Genomic DNA, 18,181 nt, shown 5'->3' with positions numbered 1-18,181 from the left:
AGAGCTAGGAGGCTGAGAATCATAAGAGGCTGAGTGGGCTTGGAGCGCACGTGAACGATTTGGAAGTGTGGTCACTCGGCAATGCGGCAGACAACGTGCTTAAAATATCTTCATAGGTACTCGGTTATACGTTGTCGTGACCCCGGCCCGCATTCCGGTCACACTGACGAGACATTTTGGCTGGTAATATCAACTGATAAGAGGTTTGTTGGTCCTCGGGGTTTCAGGCATGGTCGCCAATTTGCCAGGAGTCTTGGTGGCAAGAAGACCAACACGGGTATTTGAAGGGTATGCATACATCATATGATGATATTCGAGCTTAGAAATCCGAGAAAGTGTCTTGGACAGAGGCAGACACCAGACTATGGCTTTCAGGTGTTCTGCGCCACATCGTCATTTTTGATGCGTGCTTGTCCACATTATTGCATGTCCATGCAGCAGGCCGGGCAAGATATCTCCCCACTTTCGGAATTCCATGGAGAAGTGGCATGCTCGTCTCATGCCATAGTTTTCTTAAGATGGTAAATGTAACCGGCCGGGAAAAGGCACAGCTGCAACCCTAAATTCAATAAACTTCGGTTAGAAGGGACAAAGCTGCATGGCAAGCTGAACAAAAGTAGAAATTCCACCGAAGCTAAGAGATTATTTGCTTTCGATGCTTCTACACTGCAATGTTGTGTTTGGATGATACTTTCCACATTTCAATGTGAAGGTAGGAACTTTTCATCTTGAGGAAAAGGGTATCTATTCATAGAATCTGCTCGCACGTGAAATATCACCTTTGTTGCGGGGCCCCACCATGCAGGGGCTGCACGACATGCAGGGACCGGCTGTGGCACCTGCGGGGCGAGCCTGTCCTTGCCGCTCGGGGCTTAAATCAGGTTTTAATCTCCCTCCAGGTCGTATCGTGTGGCGCTAAAGTCTCAATATCAACGTACTGTGCATACTGTACATAGAATTTCATGATATGAAAGTATCAAGACTATCCAGGAGGAAGAGATCCAAGAGTCATACTGTAACATTGATATCGTTGCAGTAAATATGAAAGATGCGAGAGTACATGCCCATCTGATGTCGTCGTGTGCTGACAATCAGGATTTCCAAGTTCGAACCAAAGAAATCTAAGTCGCTCTTCGAAATCAACAGTTTCACGACCACTAGTAGTACTCCTCCTCATCTTCTTCATCGTCTAGAGTCCCAGCGAGAACTCTCCGAATGAAGTCCACTTGCATCTTCATCAACGCCGGCGCTTCTTCACTACTCAAGATGTCCAGATGTCCCATGCCCGGAGCAACATGCAGTCGCTTAGGTCCCGTGAGCTCCTCGTAAAAAGCCAGCTGGTCTGCAGTTGGCGCTATCTCGTCCTTCTCTGGAGTAAGCATCATCAACGGTGGCGACTGGACCATCTTCAAAATAGCTCTTGGCTGCCAAACCACATTCTTGTAGTAAGACTGCATCGTGCTCCGATTCATATGGCCCCATCCCTTTTCCACTAAATTGGCCATCCATACAGATGCCTGAGCCGCCCCCGCCACAGACAGATCGTCTGCTAGAGAGTCGCCTTTAGCTGAAGCCAGGACCACAGATGCTGGAGCGTTGCCTCTCATCTGAGATTCACGGTCTCGAACGCATTTCACCAGAATTCCTGCCAACTTTTTAGGTGGTGTGAAGCTGATACGTGGGCAAACAATGATGCTGAATTTAGCTCTTGGGTCAAGAGCTGCTGCACATGCTACAGTAGTTCCAGAACTGGACATGCCCCAGTATCCGATACTACTGGCATCAACGGAATCCAGACTTCGAAGATAAGTCAAGGCGTCCATGTGATCCTCAGTTTGTTTGAACGGATCAGTGTCGTTTCGAGGCATGCCGTCACTTTGACCAACACATCGACTGTCATAGATGAGAGCAGTGATTCCTGCCCGCTGAAAGTCTGCAGCTATGTCAGGAAGTAGCAGCTCCTTTGGACAATTCAACTATTACCGGTCAGCCAAGTCTAAAAAACATATTTCGACAAGATCAGGTGGTGTTGACGCTTGGATTGGAAGGGGAAGTCGATACCAAGGTCCCTTTCACATTGGATGTGGAATGACTTACTCCTGGAGCCAAGATGATGGCAGGACTGTGCTTCTTAGCAGGAAACAACAATCCTCTCAAAGTAAGTCCATCTAGAGTTTTGAACTCTACTTCCTCTCGTGATGTAGCCATCTTCTGTGAATTGGTATCTTTGGATTGCGAATCCGGGGTAAAGGATTGAAGATTAAAGGGGCGGCGAAAGGCCCTCCGTTGCTAAGCGGTTTCTGGGGGAGGGCCGAGATCTGGTAGCAAGGGGGTCGTTTGAAATGATACGATACAGCTCAAGGCAAACTCCGTGCTGCAGAGAACTAGCTGACGTACTGCTGAAACAAGTGAAGATCTTCGACGGAGGTACAAAGGCAAGTTGAAACAAGTAAAGATCGCTATTGAGGCTTGAGAGGCGTTCAAAATACCAAAATATACTTACAAGAATGGCGTGAATAAGGAAGGTGTTATTGCCACCAAATGCAAGATAGGACCGTTGAGAAGCAGGTTTAAGGTTATTTCAGGACGTTGTGAGACCGATTCGTTACCAAGAATTGACGAGATGCGGTTGTTATCTACATATTCAAGATAATATGCAGATAGCGACCGCATCTGAACAGGCGGAAGCCGGATAATATCCCAATGACGTGCTCATGCCGGTAAAATCCATCTGAGCATCGAGAATAGTCTATTTGGAATATTGAAAGGCAATTGTCATGGATTATTGAGCTCCTCGATAAGAAATTCGATAAGAGCCCAATACTATTGTCCCACCACCGTATGACTTTTTTCTCATTTTCGTCCGATCTTTTATATATGCTGGACTGTTAAAAGCAGAGAAAAAGACAGAAAAAAAGGGCAAAAGAGGAAACGGTCTCGACAACTCGATCAACAGTACAGTGTCATAATGACAGTAGTGAAAGATGCCTCGCAGCTGCAGGCAGATAGTCAATGCTTCTCTGAAGCAAATCAATCTTACACGCAAGATCCCATTGCGGTAATTGGGATGTCATGTCGTCTTCCAGGACAGAGCAATTCTCCCTCCGCTCTCTGGGACTTTCTCGAGCGCGGTGGGATAGCAAGCAATGATACACCAGTAACGCGTTTTAACCTTAGCACGCATCATGTTGGTTCCCCCAAGCCAAACACAATGCGCTCTCCTGGAGGGATGTATCTCGAAACCATTGACCCACAGGAATTCGATGCGCCATTCTTTAATATCTCGAGAGAGGATGCCATTGCGATGGATCCACAGCAAAGACAGTTGTTGGAAGTTGTATATGAAGGGCTTGAGAATGCGGGGATTACACTGGAGTCATTGGATGGGGCTGCTGTTGCATGTTTTGTTGCGTCGTTCACATGCGGTATGTCAGATCGTTGGGTTCAGGTGAAACCACGCTAACGCGTTGTCGATCAGATTATGGTGATATGCTTGGGAGGAATCCCGAGGACCGCCCACCTGGAACTCTCGTTGGGCTTGGAAGAGCGATCTTGAGTAATCGAATTAGTCATTTTCTTAATATCAAAGGTCCCAGGTAGGCGATACATTCTTGATATTTGACAGGAACACTCACATTCACCAGTGTTACACTAGATACCGCATGTTCAGGAACACTCCAAGGAATCGATATCGCGGGGCGGTATCTGCAGACTCGAGAAGTGACAAGCGCTATCGTTGCTGGAGCAAACCTGTTCCTTAGGTATGATACTGTTTTCCAGAGCTCGTCACCATTGCTGACAATGTTTGTGATAAGTCCTGAGCATAATATGGATAGTTAGTCTTCTGGAACTTGATTCAAGGCTCTTAAAACACACTGACGTTGTTATCTCAGTTGGAAACATGAAGACAGCGCACTCGCTTACAGGGAGGTCAGCAGACTACTCTATTACATCCAAGATTGCCTACTGACCCAAGATTACTCAGGTGCCACACTTTCGACAAAAAAGCAGACGGATATGCCAAGGCCGAGGTACGTTCAAGAGTCCTGTCCAATGACGTTAACTGACACGAATCCAAGGCAGTCAATGCTGTAATCCTAAAACGACTCGACGATGCCATCCGTGATGGCGATCCGATTCGAGCTATAATCCGCGGCACTGCCACGAACAGTGATGGGCGGACACCTGGCATTGCGAGTCCTAGCTCGGAGGCTCAAGCAAGGGCAATTCGCTCTGCTTACGCAAATGCGGGTATTACGGACTATAGCATAACCAGCTATCTTGAGTGCCACGGCACAGGCACACAAGCAGGCGACCCTATCGAATTGACAGGAGCCGCTTCTGTGTTCGCGCCCACAAGGCTAATTGACGACCCATTGAGGATTGGATCTGTAAGTCAAACACTTGAATCATGAACAGCTGCTGAATTCCACTTAGATTAAGAGTAATGTCGGGCACTCAGAACCATCAGCAGGAATCTCAGGACTGTTGAAGACAATTCTTGCTCTCGAGAAGGGAATAATACCAGGAAATCCTACCTTTAATGATCCAAACCCCAAAAGTAAATTATCTCTCTAGAGCACTACCAACTTCTCCTGACATTCGTCTTTAGTTGACTTCGAGAATCTGCGAGTCCGCCCTTCAAAAGCCAACATCCCATGGCCTGACGTTCCTTATCGCCGTGCAAGTGTGAACAGCTTCGGATTTGGAGGTTCCAATGCACACGCCGTCGTGGACGAAGCCGCAAGCTATTTGGGCCGCCAACCAGACTCGCACTGCTTCTCTCTCCTGACAGGGGAAGACGGCCTTTTTGCAGAAGAGGCAATTGAATCCCGACCCGTGACGCTGGTATTTTCTGCCAACGATGAGAAGTCTCTGAAGTCTTACGTTAAACTCTTGAGTGATCATATGATCAACCCGAACGTTAATGTTAACCTGCCTGATCTGGCATACACGCTGTCAAATAGAAGGACTCGCCACTTCCACAGAGCGTACCTGGTCACTCAAGACTCGACAAACATTGACCAAAACAAGCTCGTTGTTGGGAAGAAGGGACTTGACGTTCCTAGAATCGGGTTCGTCTTCACTGGTCAAGGGGCACAGTGGCCCAAAATGGGCAAGGCCTTGGTTGATACGTTCCCGTTGGCAAAGATATTGCTTGACAAGTTGGATGCCGTGCTTCAGACTCTGCCAGATCCTCCTTCGTGGTCTCTTTTGGGTCAGCATCGAATGTCCTCATGCAAGAATTGTTGGCTGACATTATGGCAGGCGAGCTCACTGAACTTCGGAAACCACAGCACCTTCGACAGCCTGAATTCTCACAGCCTATTGTCACCGCTTTGCAGCTTGTCATTCTCGAGATTCTTGACAGCTGGGGTATCAATACACAAGCTGTTGTTGGACACTCGTCTGGCGAGATTGCAGCTGCTTGCGCTGCTGGTCACTTGACTCAAGAAGAGGCTATCAAGATTGCATTCTATCGCGGACGTGCTGTTGTACTAGACGGAGCCAAGACATCATTGGGTATGCTCGCCGTGGGACTTGGCTCTGACAAAGTGCAAGATTACATCGGAGACCTCTCTGCTTCGGTACAAATTGGGTGCTACAACAGCCCAAACAGTGTAACACTTTCCGGCGAGTCGACTGCACTGGAGACAGTAAGACAGCGCCTTGATAACGACAAACACTTTGCGCGACTCCTGCAGGTGGACGTTGCCTATCACTCCAAATTTATGGAAAGCATTGCTGCTCGGTATCAAGACTTGCTCTTGCAGAACTGCAAATTCGATGAGAACGCACATTTGAGCGAAAAAGCTACCATGTATTCTTCAGTTACAGGGCATCTGCTGGATAGAGCTTGTGACGCAGCCTATTGGATGGGTAACATGGAATCTCCTGTGCTCTTTGATCAAGCTGTGCAGGCGATGTTATCCGCTCCAGAGAATCCGCCTGATTTCCTGATTGAAATTGGACCAAGTGGCGCACTTGCAGGCCCAATCTCCCAGATCACTGCCCACATTGCTTCTGCAGCCCAATACTGCGCTGCTTCAAGCAGAGGGAAAGATTCACTTGAAGCGCTATTTGCCGTGGCAGGACGCCTCTTCATTGCTGGCAGCGATGTCGACCTAGCCAAGGTCAATGCGGATGACAGCGAACTCTCCGGGAGGAAACCACGCCTCATCGTAGATCTTCCGAACTACGTTTGGAATCATTCAACCAAGTACTGGCATGAGAGTGAGGCTAGCAAAGATTGGCGTTTCCGCAAGTTCCCACACCATGACCTTCTCGGAGGGAAAGTGCTTGAAACGTCTTGGCAATTCCCATCATTCAGCAAGACATTGAGGATGAAAGATCAACCTTGGTTGCGAGATCATGGAATGGGTTCTGAGGTCATCTTCCCTGCTGCTGGTTTCATCGCTATGGCAGTTGAAGCGATGTACCAGAGTTACAGCGCTCAAAACCCAAATGAGAACATCTTCTCTGCTGGCCAGTTATGCTACCGTCTCCGCAATGTCAGGTTCGATAAGGCCTTGGTTCTAGAAGAAGAAATTGACGCAAAGATCATGCTTCATCTTTCTCCTCATCCTGGACCAAAAGAAACTTGGTATGACTTCAAGATCCTTTCTTCGAATCAGGAGACATGGACGGAGCACTCCTCGGGACTGATTCGCGTGGAAAAGCTGTCCGCAGAAGGTAAAGTTCCACCAGACATAAAGAATTCCATTCAGAGGCTGACATATATCAAGTTGTAACTAAAGACAAATTGACACCATTGGAGTATGCAAAACCGAGCTCGGAATGGTACACAGCCTTTAACAGTATTGGATATGGCTACGGACCTGAATTCCAGAAGCTCTTGCGTGTTGAAGCTGTTGCCGGTAGCCTGATGACTCGAAATCATATCTCCTTGACGGAACCGACTTCGACCTTGACCCAGTCTCTGTATCCCATGCATCCGTGCTCGCTCGATGCATGCATTCAAGCGTTCATTCCTTCAGTCTGGCGTGGCGATAGATGTGCTGTCGATACTGTTCTGCTACCAGCCATAATCGATGATCTTGTCATCACCAACGCTACAAAATCTTCTGAGCATGGTGTTGCAATTGCAAATTCGAAATACTCAGGGAGAGGTCGACCGGACGACAAGAGAAACTGGTACACTGATATATCAGTGCACGACCCAGTAACGGGCGATACGTTTGTTAAGATCAATGCTCTTCGATTCCACAAGCTTCCTATTGGTACAGACGTTGCTGCAAAACACACCATCACTCGATCAATGTGGAATCCTGACATCACATTCCTTTCGGAAGAGCAGTTTGCGAGTCTTGCTTCAGATGAATCCTCATCCACCGTACAGCGAATCATCAATCTGATAGCACACAAGAAGCCGACCCTGAAAGTCATGGAAGTTGACTTGGGCTCGGCAGACACTTCTAGCCTCTGGTTTGCGGAAGTCGACGTAGGTTCGAGGCCTACAAGGGCACTATACAGCACATATAGTTTCGTCACGGCGGATACGAACACGTTTGTCGCTGTACACGATATTTTGAGCCAACATCGAAGCTCTACCAGCACTCTTGTTGACTTGAGCACAGCAGACTTTTCGTTCGAAGAGAAGGATTTTGACCTGGTCATTCTCAAGGGCGACAAATTGAACGAGGGCCTACTGAAACCAGTACTCGTCAACGTACGTGCCTTACTTTCTGATGATGGCTATGCTATTCTGGCCGATAGCAGCTCCGTTGGAACAGACTCTGGATCAGGATCAGAAGAAGATGCAGTGCTTGTGAGTGTTGAGAACACTATAACTGCTGCTCAAGTGGCGACCATTGCAAAAGCAAGCAACTTCTACCGAACTTCCACAGTTTCTTGCGAGTCCTGTACATCCGTACATGTATTTGTTGCCAAACCAACTGCGCAGCCCGCAGAAACTCGCGAACTCATTGTTGCCAATTTTACAGACCAGAAAGCTTCGTCGGAGATGACAGCCGCTCTAGAAGCTGCTGGATGGAGCATCCGGGAATCGTTCCTCCCAATGGCTGAGGTCAAACCAAGAAGTACAGTTCTCATTCAAGACGAGCTTTTCACCCCTGTGCTGAAGTCTGTCTCCAAGGCTCAGTGGGACTCGCTGAAGTATCTTGTATCCCAAGGCTGTAACATCCTCTGGCTCACTCAAGGCTCCCAGATGGACGTTACATCGCCAGATAATGCCCTTGTTCACGGTATGTTTAGGACTGTTCGCCAGGAAGACACAAGTTTGCGCCTTACCACCCTAGATGTACAAACAGCCGACGGACCCTCTACCATGACGGCAGTAGTGAAGATCCTGGAGATCCTTGCCAGGCCTTTATCGAAGACGTTCGCTGACAATGAATACGTTGAGCGCAAAGGACTCATATTCGTCAACAGAATAGTCCCAGACAAACTGATCAACCAGTTTAAAGAAGACGAAAGCAATGGCGGTGCACAGCCCATCGTCAAATCTCTTCGTGGTGTTCAAGGAATTGCGAAATTGAGAGCTGAACGCCTTGGTAGTCTTGACGCTCTCCAGTATATTGAAGCGCCACAGATCCCAGTAGAGGATGGGCATGTTGAGATCGAGGTGATTGCCGCTGGACTTAATTCCAAAGATATCGCCGCAACACAAGGCATCATTCCAGGAGACGAACACCTTCTGGGCACGGAGGGCGCGGGTATCGTCACAAGGGTGGGCAAGAACAGCGAGACCTACAAAGTTGGTGATCGCGTCACCGTGATGACACAAGGCACTTTTGCGAATCGGATTCAGTGCCCTGTTCAATACATCCACCATATGCCAGACGCGATGTCATTCGCAGAAGCAGCAACCATACCGATTGCCTATCTCACATCGATGTACTGCTTATTCAACGTGGGAAACCTCCAGAAAGCCCAGTCGATTCTCATCCATTCTGCGGCTGGTGGTGTCGGCATTGCATGCATTCAGCTTGCCAAGTACATAGGTGCTGATATCTATGTCACCGTGAGCAGCGATGAGAAACGCAGTTTCTTGAAAGAGAACTTTGATCTTCACGAAGATCAAATATTTTCTTCTAGAACCACAGACTTTGCCCGGCAGATCAAGGAGATCACGCAGGGTAAGGGAGTCGACCTCATTATAAATTCTCTTACCGGAGAATTGTTGGATGAGTCGTGGCGCATTTGTGCAGACAATGGAATCATGGTTGAAATTGGCAACAAGGATAATGAACAAAAATATCTCTCCACGGAGCCATTCGACCGGAACTGCTCGTACAAATCTGTCAATTTCTCACAGAAGAAAATGCCACCATTGACTGTCGCCAGCTTGATGAGTCGCTGTTTTGACTTGCTCTCTGAAGGCCATATCAAGCCGATCAATCCAATCACTCACTTTGGCTTCGACAGTATCCCGGAAGCGTTTGCTTATATGCGCGATGGTCGTCATGTTGGTAAGGTATTGATCACAGATGGCGAGCAGGGAATCTCATCACAGGTACCTATCCGGCCAGCAATGCCTGTAATGTCTCTTCAGCCAAATGTGTCCTACTTGATCGTGGGTGGACTCAAGGGCATATGTGGGAGCTTAGCTGTGCAAATGGCTGCTTTCTTCGGGGCGAAACACATGATTGCCATGACTCGAAGTGGTATCGCTGACGAAATGTCACAAGCAATCGTCAGAGATTGCGCTGCGTTTGGATGCGACGTCCAGGAAGCAAAAGCGGATGTGTGCAATGCGGAGGATGTGGAGCGTGTGTTCAAAACAGCAATGTATCCCGTTGGAGGGATCATTCAAGGAGCGGTGATACTCAGGGTAAGAAACTTGTCTCCCCATATTAGAGAAGCAGGCTAAATTCTGATCAGGACAAACCATTTGAGGCCATGACTCTCGAGGATTATTTTGTGGCTGCCTCAGCAAAAGTGCAAGGGACCTGGAATCTCCACAGGTCTAGCATTGCACATAAATCTCCAATATCATTCTTTACCCTTCTCTCGAGTATGTCAGGCATTATCGGGCAGAAGGCACAAGGGAATTACTCTGCAGCCAACGTATTCATGGATGCCTTTGCCAGCTATCGACATTCGCAAGGTCTCCCAGCCCACTCATTGGATCTGGGAATTATCGAGGAAGTCGGATTCGCTGCCAGGGAAGGTGGTATCCAAGAGCGGATGGACGACAGGATCTGGCTTGGTGTGAATGAGGCCATGGTTCGTCGCGTCTTCAAGTATTCGATCCTCCAGCAAACGCAGCCGATCAACCCCGCCAGTGCAGCTCAGCTCATCATAGGTATATCATTGCCGCAACGCGAAGGCTCGGATCTCGAACGGGATGCTCGATTTAGTCCCTTATTCGTAACCGACAGCTCTGAGCAGCACAAGAATGGCCATGGTGGAGACGAACATGCGAAAGCGGTCCAAGCTTTCTTATTGCTACATCGAAGTAAAGCTGACAAAGGACCCCTGTTGGCTGCAGCAGTAGACGTGCTCAGCAGGCAGCTTACGAAGACATTGAGATTGACTGAGGACGTGGAGCCAGCGAGGAGTTTAAGTGCGTATGGAGTGGATAGCTTGAGCGCGGTGGAATTGAGAAATTGGGTTCGTATTGAGCTTGGGGTTGAATTGACAACGCTTGATATTACGAATGCCACGAGTCTCTTTGGGTTGTGCGAGCGGTTGATATCGAAGATGCCGGTAGTTGAGTGAAGATGGGAGGTCGTTGATCTTGATTGAGTTTCTGTTAGCTTTTGTTATTAGTAAGCAACAATAATGATAATATACGTGTCACATGATACCGCGCCAGACATCTCCCCAGCCCGGTAATCTCTATGATTGAAGGCTTCGAAAGTTATATCAATTTCAGAAATCGACGGTAGTATTGCTTTCGTCCACGCATCAAGGTGAAATTCTCACTCCCCCTTCTAAATCATGTGCGACAAGATTTGCAGCTTTAGGTCACCGTATTCGTATTAGAAGATCTTGAAGAACTTTCCAAACGATGACACCACAAAACCCAAGGAGCTGCCCCTTTCAGCCAACATCGGTTATATACCGCATCCTACTCTCTCTCATGGCAACTGACTGCGATTGTTTCATTATGCTAGGACAATGTAGGAGAAGGTGAGACGAAGCAGAATACATGATCTCTTGATATCATATCCATCAGGAGATCCGTTTGCAAGTATGGTTCCGAACCACGCCGAGCTACACACCAAAAACAGGCTTTCTATCACGTCAAAAAATAAGTTATCTCTTTCGTAAAGAACAAATGAAAAATCCTCTTAAGCACGCAATACCGTACTAAAAGTCGTTTCAACATCTGACAGATGGCTAAGAGCGGTATCGAGGAGAAGATTTTCGATATAGTCTCCTCTCAAATTTCGTACCTTTCTCAGTTCACCTTCTTTCTCTTAATCGTCTTTCACAGATGGATTTAATGGTATAGCCTTACACAAGCACTACACCAACATGGACGAACGTCAAGCAATCCACGTGACACCGAATGTCGATCACGACAAGGACATCGAGGGCAATTCACATGAGCCTGTGTTCGCATTCCATGGCGAGCATGCTATTGTCGCCGACAAGCTTTCACGGAAACTCTCAGCACGTCAAGTACAAATGATAGCCATCGGAGGCACAATAGGAACTGGTCTCTTCCTCGGCACTGGCAAATCGCTTGCAACGGGAGGTCCAGCCTCAATGCTCATCGCGTACATGATCGTTGGAGTCATTGTGATGCTGACAATGTTGGCACTGGGAGAAATGGCTGCCTTTGTTCCAATTGCGGGGTCCTTCTGTACCTTTGCAGGGAGATATGTGGATGATGCTTTTGGGTTTGCTTTGACTTGGAACTATTGGTTTAACGATGCTGTGTCGACTGCAGCTGATCTGGTTGCATTGCAACTTGTATTTGCGTACTGGGATACTGGCTTTCCGGGATGGGGATTGAGTCTCATTTTCTGGGTGTTGTTGATCCTGGCGAACATTATCACTGTGAAAGCATATGGCGAGCTTGAGTATTGGTTGAGTTTACTCAAAGTTGTCACGATTACAGTTGGTATTCTATGCCCCCTGTGTGATGTCAAAGCTCATGAAAGCAGGTCTTCATTTTACTAGGCATCGCTGTGAATTGTGGAGGAAATACCTCGCACACTTACCTCGGCGCTCACAACTGGTACATAGGTGATGCGCCCTTCGTTGGTGGTATTGGAGGATTCGCATCTATTTTTGTGACCGCATCATTCGCATGTACGGAACACCTCCAAACACTCAACTTCCCCACTAACTCTTCGCAGACGGAGGAACAGAATCAATCGCCATCACAGCTGGAGAAACCAAGAACCCGACCAAGAATCTCCCCAGAGTCGTTAAGAACGTCTTCTGGCGGATCCTAATCTTCTACGTCCTCTCAGTTCTTATCATTGGTCTCAATGTTCCATACAACTACCCGAATCTCTCGAGCAAGGAGTCTTCGACTTCTCCATTCACTCTAGTCTTCCAAATGGCAGGAGCAAAGGCAGCTGGGTCATTCATCAACGCCGTAATCATGACATCAGTCATCAGCGCCGGCAATCACGCGCTGTTTGCTGGGACACGTTTGCTTTTTTCTCTTTCTGTTGACCGACATGCTCCTCAATTCTTTGGAAAACTCAACAGAAACCGAGTACCCTGGATAGCAGTCTTAGCCACTAGTGCAATCAGTGGACTTTGCTTCGGAGCCAGCTTCATCGGCGCTGGCCAGCTTTGGACTTGGCTACAGAACATCGTCGGTGTCTCCAATCAGCTGGCTTGGATCGCTATTGCACTTACATCCATCCGATTCCGTCGTGCAATGGAATTGCAGAATAAGACACATCTCTTGCCGTTCAAGAATTGGACTTATCCGTGGGGACCGTGGTTTTCTTTAGCCTTGAACATTGTGATTGTGTTGGTGCAGGGGTGGAGTTCTTTCAGTCCGAAGTTCAGTGCTGTAGATTTTGTCAGTTACTATGTGGAGCTGCCGATAATGTTGGTTATGTATGTAGGTTGGAAAGTGTTGAAGAGGACGAGGTTGGTGAGTAGTGAGGCAATGGATTTGGAGACGGATGTCTATGTTGTGGGAGAGGATGATTTGAGAGCTATGGAATTGGAGAAGAGTGCTAGAGGAAAGGTAGAGACAGTATTGAGGTGGATATTTTAATTAGTCGATATAACAACGCATGCTAGTGTGGCTAGGTGAAGTGAGGTTAGCTTCATGGTCACGTGGAAGCTTCCAGTCCAAGTTGAAATTTGACTCACAATTCGTCCAAACTTACATATTTCCCTTTCTTTCCATCCCGAAATCACGACGTTTTCTGTCTCAATGCCCACAACGATCCAAAAGTCATATCAATCATGGATTTATTCGATGAGCTCGAGAAGATGGCTCTGAACGCCGCCGAGGAGCCTTCTGACGCCTAAATGCCATTAGACGACACCATTCAAAGATGGCAAAGCCTTTTCGGATATTCGCAAGCTGATGCAGTCACTATGATCGAAAGACACCGCGGTGATCTGTCTCGAAAACGTGTGGCAGACGAGCATTAGGAGATGGTTCGAGAAAAGCTCGAGAACCAGGGCTATGATCGAGAAGCATATGAGCATGAGTTGACGAGAGGTAGAGAAAGGGTATCGTTAAGCACTGAAGAAGCGTCAAATGCGACCGATAATGGTCGCTACCTTGTCAAGCTTGAAGGATCGATCACTTCTGAACTCATTCAAAAGATATCAGAATCTGCCCAGCCGGTGGAAGTTATACTCGGTAATGGAGACGAAGGAGATGCCAACGACGCCAGATTCTGTATCATCAATAGTGCAGTCAAGGAAGCTATTCTTGAGCACGCTTCACGCAACAAGATTCGACCCACGATCGTGCGTCTTCCTGAGCCTGCTTCCAAGAACCTTTCAAGCATTTCCAGATATCCAACTCTTGGACTCGATACAACACTCCCACAACATCGACCATCAAATGAAGATGTAGATTTCCTCCCAACGCAAGACCAATACCCAGTCTGGTATTTCTTCTATGGGACACTTGCAGACCCCGCTGTTCTCTCACGCCATCTAGGGTTGGCAAGTGAGCCAATACTGTGGCCTGCTACCGTTCGGGGAGGAGTTCTGAAGACCTGGGCTGGAAAGTATCGTGCTCTTGTTGATGGTGCAGAGTCTTCTGTCATTGATGGTTCTGCTTATGAGGTCCAGTCGAAAGCACAGGAGGATGCCTTGAGAGCGTACGAGACTTCGAAGTATGAGGTTGTGAGATGCATGATTGAGGTGGGATGTCGTCGAATCCCAGGGTGCACTTTCAGATTCGTCGGAATGGCAGATGCTTGACACGGAAGCTCTTTCGGATAGGAAGTACTTAGCCACTGACCTGTTGAAACAAGTGAGTTGACATGAAAGGGTTCACAATGTGCTTCGGCAGAAAGTCCTCAGTCCAGACGAAGAATCTGAATCCTCACAACGAAGAGGAGATGATTTATAAGGATCGAGGCTGCCTAGACTTGACATAAATCTTCTTACTGCGACCAAAGGTACCAAGTGACTCCCAATAAATCCAGCTTTGCGCTTGTCATATCAATGGTTGTATCCATGCACTGCTGCTGAGGACGACGTTAGAGACGAGCAACCAAGGAGATATACCTGAGGGGAAAAGCCGCGAGAAATTCGACATTGATGACATAAATCATGGTATCTGCCACTGAAAAGAAATACATCACAACTGTACAGCTCTTCCAACTTAACAACCCAAATGTGCTCCTCACTCCCCAGCCTTAATAAAATCCGCAACTCTCTCCGCAAGCGCATCTAGTCACGTCAGCCAACTCTCAAACCAGCCAGTCAAAGGAAAAAGAAAACTCACAAACAGTACTTTGCGGATGCCCAGGCGGCAAAAACGGAAACGAACTCGCATCCACAACCCTCACACCCTGCACACCCCTAACCCTACACCTCTCATCCAGCACCGCCATCTCATCCGCCTCCTTCCCCATCTTACAAGTACAACTCGCATGCCAAACCGTTTGCAAACTTCCCTTTACACACTCCAGAATCTGCTCATCGGTCTCTACGTCCTTGCCGGGGAAGAATTCATCGCCGACGACGATGTTGGATAGGGAAGGCGTGGAGAAGGCTTGGCGGACGCGTTTGTAGGCTGCGACTGCGACTGCTTGATCGGTTGGGGAGGAGAGGTAGCGGGGGTTGATGTGTGGGAGGGTGGAGGTTGTGTTTGAAGAGAGGGTTACTGAACCGCGGGAGAGGGGCGCGACGAGGGCTGCGAGGATGGTGGCGTATTGATGGCCATCTCTTGGTTCTGGGTTATGTGAATTTAGGTAGGTATGCTAGAGGAGTGGAGTTACGGACGTTTGAAGAGGAGACCTGACCAATCTCCAACGTAGCCAGCTCCAGACAAGTATTCTATTTCTGGCCAATCGGGAGGAAATTGCGAGAGTTCTTCGAGAGCTTTTTCTCCCAGTGTTGGCCGCAGTTCTTGAGGAACTTTCTCCCAAGCGAGGAAGTCGGCTACGTTGTTAGTGAATGGACCAGTATGTCTGATGAAGTATTGAATCAAGTTCTTGATCAGGTAGATTGGGTTCTGTATTTGTTAGCGATAACTTCACAGAAAGAAAAGATTCTTGGTGTACATTCGCAAGCTTCGTGAGCGTTGTAACCTTGACTCGGTACGCAGGACCAAAGAAGATATGATCCTGCAAATTTTGTCCCACACCTGGTCTGTCAGCTATCACCGGAATATTGAATTCCTGCAAATGCTTTGCTGGACCGATACCAGAGACCATGAGGAGTTGCGGTGATTGGAATGCGCCTGCTGAGATGATGATTTCCTTCCTTGTTTTCAAAGCTCGTTCCTCGCCTTTGAATTCCACAATGACGGAATCGGCCTTTTTGTCGTTATCAAACAGAATCCGTTTCGCCAACGTGGATGAAAAGACATGGAGATTTGTCCTCCCACTTCCCATTGCAGACTTTAAAAATGAGGTCGCGGATGAATCTCTCTTCTCCGATTTGCCATTAATAGTTGTACTGCAGTATTGAGAGCCATTCAGGGTGCCGCTGTTGAAGTCAGTAGCAGTAGGTATCCCAATCTCGTGTAACCCAGCTTTCATATACTCCGAGAACAGCTGTGGGAAGTTAGGATAAGAGACATTGAGAGGTCCAGCTTTGCCATCGAAGGCTGTCGGGCTGTATAATGTATTTCCATCGCGACTGGGTCCAGGGGGTGTGAAGTCTACACTCTTCTTGTAGTATGGAAGGAAATTATCGTATGCCTAAATACGATGAGGCATTGCCACTTATGATATTGGATGAACTCACCCATGATCTATCTCCCACTTCATTGGCCCACTTGTCGAGTGACTGTACAGTCGGTCTTTGATATATCATGAAATTGCGAACGGAACTGGAACAATCAATATCAAAGGCTTCACATAGCATTTAATCTCACGTACCCGCCACCAAGGCATTTTCCCCTCGCATATGACCTTCTTTGATTCCCCGAGGCAGGATCAGGTACAGTATGAAAGCCCCAATCAACACTAGAAAGATTCGCTCTAATCCCAGCAGGCAGCAGATTTGCTTTCGGAATTTTGTTTATTAGAGAATCAAGACCAGGAAATTTCTCTTTGGTTCCAACAAACAGAACATCTGCAGCGGGAATTGACTCTGCTAGAGATGCGAAAGGATGCCATTTTGACCCCGCTTCAATGACAGCCACACTTATGGCGGGGTCTTCGGCAAGTCGAGTCGCGATTGTGAGACCTGCTGTTCCACCACCGACGACAATGTAATCAAAAACTTCATTTTCTATTTCCTTCTCGCTTTCGGTGTCCTTCTCTTTCTCGTTCTTGGGTGAATGCATGTGCTCTATAATTCGAGAGCGAATCGTGGGGAGGGCAGCTGGAAGCGAGAAGCGCTTGGGATCTTTCTCATTCGACATTGTGAAATATGATCAAATTCAACACAGAAGAGAATGGAAAAGAGGAAATGGGCAGCAAGATAAGAATCATGAACAAAAGCCTGATGCCAACTGAATCGCGAACCTTTTTTCATGCCTCATAACGTTCGCATGGAAAGCAAGATACCTAGGCATTTTATCATGCGCAGGGTTGCAGGATTTAGAAACCGAAACATGTGAAACATGAGCAACGATCACTTGAAGCCTCGCCAATCTGCCTGACTGGTTCGTGGAAAGCTAATCGAAGCCTGATCGAAGGTTGGACGGGAATCTTGGAGCAAGCTGGGATGACTGTGGGATGAAATGGCATGGGAATGCTGTTGAGCAGAGATGCAGAAGTTGATTCAGGCTGTCATGCATATTTCCCGTTACGCGTTCTCCTAAGCCCCACGTGATCATGAAAAGGAAGCATTTTACTTGCTCTCCGGAATCCACTTGGGTTTGTTTGGTGGTGAGGAGGTTGAGATATGCACTAGGTAGAAAATTTGGATATTTGTGGGGCATTTCGTGCGAATCACACAAGTTCTGCTACGGCCCGTATGGATTCAAATAAGCATATTTTTTTGCATTCAACATCCAATGAGGCCTACTGGCCCAATGGCAAGGCGCTTGACTTCGAATCAAGAGATTGCAGGTTCGACCCCTGCGTGGGTCAAAACATCTTATGGGGTTGTATTATCTTTTTGCCTTCTTGTGTGTTGAGCCACCGAAGTTTCCTGGCCCCCAGCACAATAGTTGGCAGAGCTCTTTTGGTGTGCGCAAGAGGACCAGAAGATGAATCTTGATTTCTAATTCTGGTCCTCTTGAGAATATTTTTCTTGTCAAGCTATCTACTTCACCAGAGTGATTCTTCTGCAACTGAATTGAAAAGAATTTGGTATTTTTGAGTGCGTTGAGATCTATTAATACATACGGTTAGAGTCAAACAAGCGAGACCACCTCAATATGAACTCAGACATTCTTTCTGTGCGTATACTAGGCCTGTCTGGAAGGAGAAAGCTTTGTCTTGTAGATATAATCCTTGTAGCCAAAGCATAAAGACAAGTACCAAATCTAGGCCTCCTAGAAATACCCACCATGCCTACATCAACTCTTCCAAATAACAGACAACTCCACCTTCAGACTCCTCACACCACTCAAACAGGATGCTTAGGATTAGTATGGTTTGACAAATGGGAGAGCCGGTCGCTT

At 47.6% G+C, this 18,181-nt stretch overlaps 5 protein-coding genes and 1 non-coding gene across 6 annotated transcripts; 4 read left to right on the top strand and 2 right to left on the bottom strand.

Annotated features, from left to right (window-relative positions):
- Window positions 1-1,157: 1,157 nt before the first annotated feature.
- LY89DRAFT_581129 (alpha/beta-hydrolase) lies at window positions 1,158-2,208 on the bottom strand (the record flags this gene model as incomplete). The annotated part of the gene is made up of 2 exons (XM_018209096.1): window positions 1,158-1,976; window positions 2,098-2,208. 2 exons carry the CDS (start codon window positions 2,206-2,208, stop codon window positions 1,158-1,160), a joined length of 930 nt encoding a protein of 309 aa, XP_018073924.1.
- Window positions 2,209-3,067: 859 nt separating this feature from the next.
- On the top strand, window positions 3,068-10,704 carry LY89DRAFT_696039 (uncharacterized protein; the record flags this gene model as incomplete). The annotated part of the gene is made up of 11 exons (XM_018216798.1): window positions 3,068-3,425; window positions 3,479-3,596; window positions 3,645-3,814; window positions 3,894-3,930; window positions 3,986-4,031; window positions 4,080-4,391; window positions 4,438-4,561; window positions 4,613-5,218; window positions 5,269-6,693; window positions 6,747-9,814; window positions 9,865-10,704. The coding sequence occupies 11 exons, from the start codon at window positions 3,068-3,070 to the stop codon at window positions 10,702-10,704; spliced, it is 7,104 nt and encodes a 2,367-aa protein (XP_018073923.1).
- Window positions 10,705-11,466: 762 nt separating this feature from the next.
- LY89DRAFT_696038 (amino acid transporter-like protein) lies at window positions 11,467-13,180 on the top strand (the record flags this gene model as incomplete). The annotated part of the gene is made up of 3 exons (XM_018216797.1): window positions 11,467-12,054; window positions 12,102-12,249; window positions 12,297-13,180. The coding sequence occupies 3 exons, from the start codon at window positions 11,467-11,469 to the stop codon at window positions 13,178-13,180; spliced, it is 1,620 nt and encodes a 539-aa protein (XP_018073922.1).
- A 506-nt stretch (window positions 13,181-13,686) lies between these two features.
- LY89DRAFT_562361 (uncharacterized protein) lies at window positions 13,687-14,337 on the top strand (the record flags this gene model as incomplete). Its single annotated transcript, XM_018208474.1, has 1 exon — window positions 13,687-14,337. A coding segment is annotated over one exon (651 nt), but the record flags the coding sequence as incomplete, so codon positions are not given.
- A 262-nt stretch (window positions 14,338-14,599) lies between these two features.
- On the bottom strand, window positions 14,600-17,099 carry LY89DRAFT_494229 (alcohol oxidase). Its single transcript, XM_018207920.1, has 5 exons — window positions 16,485-17,099; window positions 16,351-16,435; window positions 15,663-16,304; window positions 15,382-15,613; window positions 14,600-15,331 (listed from the first exon to the last, which is right to left on the bottom strand). Exons 1-5 carry the CDS (start codon window positions 16,970-16,972, stop codon window positions 14,847-14,849), a joined length of 1,932 nt encoding a protein of 643 aa, XP_018073920.1. The 5' UTR covers window positions 16,973-17,099; the 3' UTR covers window positions 14,600-14,846.
- A 474-nt stretch (window positions 17,100-17,573) lies between these two features.
- LY89DRAFT_t28 lies at window positions 17,574-17,645 on the top strand. The gene has a single exon. It is a non-coding gene; the product is annotated as a tRNA-Arg (tRNA).
- The last annotated feature ends 536 nt before the right edge of the window (window positions 17,646-18,181 follow it).

The sequence above is a fragment of the Mollisia scopiformis genome (genome assembly GCF_001500285.1).
Source record: "Mollisia scopiformis unplaced genomic scaffold LY89scaffold_8, whole genome shotgun sequence".
Classification (NCBI taxonomy): Eukaryota; Fungi; Ascomycota; class Leotiomycetes; order Helotiales; family Mollisiaceae; genus Mollisia; species Mollisia scopiformis.
This window is presented reverse-complemented; position numbering and strand designations above follow the sequence as displayed.

What these genes read in the sequence shown, in the direction of transcription:
- LY89DRAFT_494229 (XM_018207920.1), bottom strand. Translation starts at nt 16,972, where the DNA reads ATGTCGAATGAGAAAGATCCCAAGCGCTTCTCGCTTCCAGCTGCCCTC. An exon ending in GGAAAATGCCTTGGTGGCGG is followed by an intron (nt 16,436 to 16,484) that starts GTACGTGAGATT and finishes TGATTGTTCCAG; the next exon opens with TTCCGTTCGCAATTTCATGA. An exon ending in GTCAGGTCTCCTCTTCAAAC is followed by an intron (nt 15,332 to 15,381) that starts GTCCGTAACTCC and finishes CACATAACCCAG; the next exon opens with AACCAAGAGATGGCCATCAA.